The 7,712-nt window shown below is 53.9% G+C and overlaps 1 protein-coding gene across 1 annotated transcript in view; it reads left to right on the top strand.

Annotated features, from left to right (window-relative positions):
• MS4A15 (membrane spanning 4-domains A15) overlaps window positions 1–7,712 on the top strand; it is an 11,600-nt gene that overhangs the window by 3,001 nt on the left and 887 nt on the right. Inside the window, exons 2-5 of the mRNA XM_004714928.3 lie at window positions 1,777–1,899; window positions 2,559–2,615; window positions 4,024–4,116; window positions 4,355–4,468. Of these exons, the coding sequence (XP_004714985.1) occupies window positions 1,777–1,899; window positions 2,559–2,615; window positions 4,024–4,116; window positions 4,355–4,468 (387 nt within the window). The remainder of the gene's footprint in view (window positions 1–1,776; window positions 1,900–2,558; window positions 2,616–4,023; window positions 4,117–4,354; window positions 4,469–7,712) is intronic.

Raw genomic sequence — 7,712 nt, 5'->3', positions numbered from 1 at the left:
TTTACACAATTGATGTGTGTATGGATTGCGATAACAGTTGTATGAGCCCCTAATAAAATGTTTTATAAAAAAAAAAAAAAGAGGGTCTGTGTGTTAGGCTGGGTTGTGCAGTGATGCTCAGAGCTGTAAACCAAGTCGTAGTCTTATATCAAGAAGGCATTGCAGCCCAGTCCATGGTTCCCATGCTAGCCAGAGCCCTCTCCAGACTCAGGTAGCTGCAGGCCGGGGATGCAGAAAGGTGGAGCGGGGTGCAGGGAGATCGCAGGCCGGTGGGTACAGAGCTGTGTAGATCCAAGCTCAGTGGAAACTGGCAGGGTCCCCACAGCTCTCAGTGTTGGGTACCCCACACAGGAGACAGGGGAGGCCCAGCAAGCAGGAAGGCAAAGGGGCAGAGAGGAAGACGTTCTCACTGTCTCTTGTAGAAAAGGCCACTCCCTTGATAGGTTGGACTCCACTCCTACACTTTCATACAAATTCAGGCTGACCTAAAATCTAACTACCACAGCCCGTGGGGGTGTTCCAGTCCCAGATGGCCTGTGGGAGAAAAGAACATGTCATATGTATACGTACACACATATGCACACACAAAGGCAGGCATGCGTGTGGGTCCACCGGTGGGCACTGAGTCGACTCTGACCCATGGCGATGCCACGTGTGTCAGAGTAGAACTGGGTTCTATGGGGTTTTCTTTGGCTGGATTTTGGAAAGTGATCACCAGGCCTTTTTTCCAAGGCACCTCCGAGTGGACTTGAGCCTCCAACTGTTCAATTAGCAGCCAAGCTCATTCTTCATTTGCACCACCTGGGGACTGTGTGTGTGTGTAGATCTGTGTCTGTGTGTGTACAGTATGTCTATGTGTGTCTGTGTGTGTAAAGTATGTCTGTGTGTGTCTGTGCGTGTATGTGTCTGTGTGTGTGCAGTGTGTCTTTGTGTATGGTATGTCTGTGGCTGTGTGTCTTTGTGTGTATGTGTGTGTGTACAGTGTGTCAATGTGTGTGTCTCTGTATGTCTATGTGTCTGTGTATGTCTGTGTATGGTGTGTCTGTGTGCATGGTGTGTGTGTGTATATGTGTCCATGTGTGTGTGTCTGTGTATCCATGTGTGTGTATGTTGTGTGTATGTGTATATGTGTGTCTGTATTTGTATGTGTGTCTGTGTGTGTACCATGTGTCTGTGTCTGTGTGTGTACCGTGTGTCTGTGTGTGTGTGTGTGTGTGTAGTGTGTGTGTGTGTGTGTGTGTGTGTGTGTACAGTGTGTGTGTGTGTGTGTGTGTGTGTGTGTGTGTGTGTGTTAAGAGAGGCTGGATGCAGCAGCACAGAGGGAGGCATTCAGGCAGAAGGCTTGTAGGGTGTTAGGAGGATGCCTCCCAGTTGTTTTCTGCCATATAAAAATCTCTGTACCCAGGGGATCCGGAATCAGGTCATGGAGACAAGCGCGTGGGCCCCACAGGCTGAAGGGCACTGGTTTTCCTTCTGCAGTCACTGTCCCGCGGTCCCTTCAAAATCAACAGAATTTGCGTTGGCTTCCAGTTGCCAGCAGAGGTTAAGGAGCAGGGGAGCTGCCTTGTTCCTCTGTCTGTCTGGCCAGGAGTGGGCAGTGTGGAGCAGGCTCCGGGGACCTGTTGGACCTGCCCTCTACCTCTCTCACCTCCAGCTGACCAGCAGGAGGGCAATACGGAGCTGGCTCTTTGGCTCCTCTGAGTCTACCCTCCGCCTGGCCGAGGGCAGTGTGAAGCTGGCTCCATGCCCCTGCTAAGCTCCCCCCTCTCTCCACAGACCGTGCAGATTCTCATCGGCCTCATCCACCTGGGCTTCGGCAGTGTGCTGCTCATGGTCCGCCGAGGCCACGTGGGGATGCTCTTCATCGAAGGTGGTGTCCCCTTCTGGGGAGGAGCCTGTGTGAGTTCAGAGCTGTCAGAGGGGGCCATGCGCAGACTCACTTCTCCCGAGTCCACTCCCCCACCCCTACATTGCTGGGTACACCCATCCCAGTGGGGCCTGAGCCAAATAGACGTGCGACCCATAATGGCCGTGATCTTTCAAAAACAAGCCACCAGTTCTTTCTTCCAACACACTTTTGAGTAGCCTCCAGCCACCAGCCTTTTGGTTGGCCCACCCACCCATCCACTCACTTGCCCACTTCTATCGAGTCGATAGCTACTCATAGTAAGCCTGTAGGGCAGGGTAGAATGGCTCCTGTGGATTTCTGAAACGTAATTGTTTACAGGAGTAGAACACCCTGTCTTTCGCCCGTGGAGCGGCTGGTGGTTTTGAACAGCTGACCTTGTGGTTAGCAGCCCAACGTATAAGCACTACTGCCACCAGGCCCCAGGAAACCTTGCACCTAAACCTAACATTCCCAACCCAAACCCCATTCGTAAGCCTAAACCTGATCCCACCGTGTTCGTGGACTGCCAAAGAGGGTGGGCAGAAGGGGTGAAAGTGCCCACCACCTGAATTCTAAGCCCAAGCCTGGCCTACCGGCCTTGTAGCTCCCCAGGGGGCTGGCCACACAGATGGGCCCCCGTGCTTCATTGGGCCGCCTCTTCCCCATGCAGTTCATCATCTCGGGGTCGCTGTCGGTGGCTGCCGAGAAGAGCCACACCAGCTGCCTGGTAAGTGTGGGCTGTGGTGCCCCCACCTCACCCTCCCAAAACCACCTTCCTGGCTTCTGGGCCAGAGCCAGGCAATGCCAGGCGACCAGACACAAGACCGTCACATGGGGCCGAAGGAACGGAAATGCAGGTTCCCTAGGTCAGCGCAGGGTGCGGAGGGCGGGCCCCCATGCAGTGGCCTCCGTAGAAAGAAGGGCATGCTGGTCCACGTCTTGGTGGCGACTTTGAGCACTGCAGAGTGAAAGCAGAGGCGGCAGCATTGGTGTGGGCACCGGTGCTACAGTGCTACGGAAACCCCCTTTTTCCCTTCAGCCAGACCAACGGCCTGGGAAATGACCCAACCAAAAACCCCAGCTCACTGCCATTGAACCCATTCCATCTCATGAAGGTCCAACAGCACAGAGCAGAACTGCCCCCACGGGGTTTCCCAGGCCGTGTATGTTCATGGAAGCAGGCCACCTCGGAGCGCCACGCTTAGCCTACTGCGCCACTGGGCACCTTCTAGGAAGGGGGTGGGTGGGATATGTGAAGGACAGAGAGCCAGGGCCAGATGCAGAAGGCACCAGCACCCTCTGCAGGCAGCAGGGAGGTGGTGGGAGGCCTTGGGACAGCACAGTGCCAAGCTTTGAGAACATGGCCATGAAGGCCAAGGCCCCTGCCAGGGTAGGGGTGACAGTGTGGTATGTGGTGACACCCAGAAAACAAATATGAGAGGGGCACCGTGTGGAACGTGCTAGAAGGGTGTACGTGCTTCCTTTGTGAGAGTCATCCAGGGGTCCGCGTAGCTCAGATGGCCCTGGAGGCCTGAGGGGTGTCGCTGAGTCCAGACCTGACCTTGGGAGAGGCTGGGGACAACACGGGATGGGGAGAGGCTGGGGACAGATGGATACCGTGCTCAGGGGGCTCTACGGACACATGGGGTTGAGGTGGGAGGGGCTTGGGAACAGGAGGGACCAGGGTGGGATCAGAGCAGACAGGAAGCCAAGCAGGGAGGCACTAGGAGCAGAGGACGAGGCTAGTGGCTCAGGGCTCAGGTGCCCAAAAGACTTCATGCTCAGGTCAGTTTCAGGAGGCCCTCTGGTTTCAGAGCAGCCTAGGCTTCGTACATTGCTCCACCCACACCTACCTGAGACCCCTGGGGCTGGTGACCCCCCATAGTGAGCCTGCCTGCAAGAGGGGGAGTTTTGAAAGCCAAAGGAAGAATGGGCAAGAGCCCAGGACTCTCTCGGAGATAGAGAGACAGCAGGGCCCCCTTGTCCTGAGGCTCAGAGGAGAAAGCAGAGTCCATGTAGCCACTAAGGTTACGCCCGGCTTCTATCACCCTCCGGGGGCCCTGGGCAGGGCTGGTGTGGGAGCAGCCTCCTGTGGCCTGTCCCCTCTGCCCTCCCCCTTGTCTCACCCCCTGCAGGTGAGGAGCAGCCTTGGTACCAACATGCTCAGCGCCATGGCGGCCTTTGCGGGGACAGCCATTCTGCTTATGGATTTTGGGGTCACTAACTGGGTGAGTGGGGAGACCTGAAGAGGGGAGGAAGGGGAGGGAGGCAAGTGTAGCCACACCAGGAGGTCCTGGACTTCCCAGTCCCAATAGACCCTCCCCCCCAAGGTGGGATGATGGGTGGGGAGGGTGCCCAGGACCCCGTAGGAAGCCAGGCTCCAGGGACAGCTCTGGGACCCTGGACATTCCCTCCTCCTCAACCCTTCAGCTGGCCTTGACCCTGACTGTGGTGTTTGGTCCTCAGGACGTGGGCAGGGGCTACCTCGCCGTGCTCACCATCTTCACAATCCTAGAGTTCTTCATCGCAGTCATTGCCACCCACTTTGGGTGCCAAGCCACACGCGCTGAAGCCAACACAGTAAGTACCTCCCCAAACTAGGACATGTGGGGGGGGGGTGGAATGAGTCTCACTGTTTCTGGCTCCTCTCTTCCCTCCTCTGGGAAGCAATTTGCAGGGACCAGGCTGCCATGAGCGCCCCACTCTTATACATCCAATGAACAAGCCACTTCATTGCCTTCAGTGGATTCCCGCCGGGAGCGGCCCTGTAGGGCAGCATAGAAGGACCCCTGTGGGTTTGGGGGAGCAGAAAGCTTCACCTTTCTCACAGGGAGCCCTGGTGGTTTCGAACGGCTGGTTTCCAGTTAGCAGCCCAACATGTAACCCACTGCACCGTAGGACTCTTTCAGGGGATCCCCAGGACATCCATCGAGTCAACGCCAACTCATAGCGACCCTAAAGGACAGGGTAGTGCTACCCCTGAGAGGTCTGGAGACTATACCTCTTTACAAAGAATAGCGCCCTGTCCTCCTCCCACAAAGCCGCCACCAGGGCTATACGGCCCTGTGAGAAAGCAAAACCCTAAGCCCACCTCCTCAAAGTGGATTCTGACTCAAAGGGGCCCTATAGAACTGTTCCCTAGGGTTTCTGAGCCTGTAAATCTTTACAGAAACAGAAAGCCTCATCTTTCTCCTATAGAGCCTCTGGTGGGTTCAAACTGCTGGCCTTGCAATTAGTAGCCCAATATGTCACCAACTAAGCCACAAGAGAAGAGGGAGAAATCTGTTTGTGTGAACCCGATGAACTGCCTCTGGCAGTCAAAAGCAGGCTGGTGTGCTGCTGAGAATTTCCAACAGGGTTGGGAGAGGGGAAGGACTGCAGGTATTTGAGCCCAAGAGGGGGCTTTGGGGATATCAACCAGGAGGACTTGGTGCAGAGGAAGTGGGGGGGATGCTGGAGGCAGGGAGGCCAAAGAGGAGGCCAGAGCCGTGGTCCTGGAGGAAATAAAGAGGCCCTACTATGCCTTCCAGGGTTAGAGCCTAGGTGGGTGGTGGTTAAGCTCTGAGCTAACTACAATGTCAGCAGTTTGAAACCATCAGACACTGCTCCTTGGGAGAAAAATGAGGCTTTCAGCTCTTGTAAAGAGTTGCAGTCTAGGACACCCACGGGGGCAGTTCTACCCTGTCCCATAGGGTCCCTAGGAATTGGAGTCGATGTGATGGCAGTGAAGCCGTTTTTTTAAGGTAAAGCCTCCTGGAGCAAGCCAGAGAGACAGAGGGAGAACAGTGCTCCTGGAGAGATGACACAGCTCTGTTCTCTATGCCAGCAGCGCTGGGGCATCAAAGCAAAACAAATAAACAAACAGACAGACCCACTGTCGATGAGTCAGGGCAGAACTGCCCTTGTGAGTTCCCAAGACTGTAAGCTTTCAGGGAGTAGAAAGCCCCATCTTTCTCCCACAGAGCAGCTGGTGGTTTCAAAGAGCCAAACTTGCGGATCACAGCCCAATGCATAACCACCATGCCATCAGGTCACTGTTGGCCCCAGTCAAAACCGACTGCCGCTGAGTCTACTCCAACTGCCGTCAAGGCCCTGGGCACTGCAGCTAACAACGCCTTAGGCAGCAAACTGAAAAAGGTTAGCGGTCTTGGCTAACTCACTGTGAAATCAAGATCTCCCAATTTTCAAGCCATTGGTTCAGTATGTCCCTTGGCAAATAATGTTAGATCTCAATCATCCCTTATTCCTCACCCCACCCCCAGATAAATGTTGTAGAGTTAAAAAGGAAAAAGTTTGGCGGTTTGAGCAGGGGCGTGGTGCCCCTCCTCACCGCAAATCCAAACTCCTAGGGGCAATCTCTCAATTGCACCCCACCCCCAAATTTCAAGATCCCTTCCCACCCCGCCCCCACCCCCACTTGTCCAGCTGCCTCTATCCGGCGCCTTTCATATTTGTGGTTCCTAAGAATGTCATTCTGGGCCTCTTCAGGGGTCCCCCTTGGACTTGCACCCCCGGAAAGTAGTCGCCTCGCCTCTCCTCTGTGTCTGCAGAGCTTGCAGAAGGCAGCTGGGCCACCCGGGATTAGTAGACACGGCTCATAGCACCCCCTTCAGGTGGTGCCCAGGCATGTGCTGTCCCTTAGGTAACGGCTCCGGGTTTGGCCAAGAGTCAGAATCGACTGCGGACAGCGAGTTTGATTTCGGGTTAGAGGTGACTCCGAAGAAAGGTCTGGACGTCCACTCTGGTCAATCATCCTCTGAAAACGCAGTGCAGCACAGCGATAGGCTGACACACATGCAGTCACAATGAGGTCCAGAGACACTATAAGAGCTATAAATAGGTTTGTAGGTATTTGTTGAACAAAAGACAGCCCTTGTGGATTTTAGATGCCATTGATTCGGTTCCAACGCATGGCGACTAAGCATCACAGAAGGAAACCCTGTGCCATCCTGTGCCATGCCCATACTTCTTGTGATGTTGGAGCCCATTGCTGTAGGCACCATGCCAATCCATCTCATCGAGGGTCTTCCTCCTGTTCGCTGTCCCGCCACATTACCAACCATGAGGTCCTTTGCCAGGGACTGGTCTCTCCTGGCAACATACCCAAAGTATGTGAGACCAAGTAGCACCATTCGCAATTCTAAGGAACTTTCTGACTGTACTTCTTCCAAGACAGATTTGTTGGTTCTTTTAACTGTCCACTGTACTTTCAATATTCACCAGCCCTGTAATTAGAATGCATTGATTCTCTGAGGTCTGCCTAAGTCTATGCCCAACGTTCACATGCATAGCAGGTGATGGAAAAGGTTGCGGCTTGGATGAGGCACATAGGAACCCTGATGGATGATAGTTACATGTTGGCTGCTCACTGCAAGGCCAGCAGTTGGGAACCACCAGCCGCTCCCGGGGAGAAAGGTGGGGCTTTCTACTTCTGGAAAGATTTACAGCCTCAGAAACTCACAGGAGCACTTCTGTCTTGTCCTATAAGGTTGCTGTGAGTCCGTCTCAACTCATGACAGTGAGGAGATCAGGCCCACCCGATCTGTCGAGTATATGCCCAGAAGTGTACTGGGCCATACGAAAGTTCTATTACTGGGTTGTTTGGTTTTTTTTAGGAGCTACCACTCTGTTTTCTACGGGCTTATACTACTAGGATGGCTGAGATTTTTTTTTTTTTACATATGTTGCCATCATCATTTTCTTTTATTCCCCATGTTACAATTTTTGTTTTTATATATATTTTAAATCATTTTATTGGGGGCTCATACAGCTCTTATCACAATCCATCCATCCATCCATTGTGTCAAGCACATTTGTACATTTG

The sequence above is a fragment of the Echinops telfairi genome, unplaced genomic scaffold, assembly GCF_000313985.2.
Source record: "Echinops telfairi isolate 266 unplaced genomic scaffold, ASM31398v2 ScPeMD7_7416;HRSCAF=8454, whole genome shotgun sequence".
Classification (NCBI taxonomy): domain Eukaryota; kingdom Metazoa; phylum Chordata; class Mammalia; order Afrosoricida; family Tenrecidae; genus Echinops; species Echinops telfairi.
This window is presented reverse-complemented; position numbering and strand designations above follow the sequence as displayed.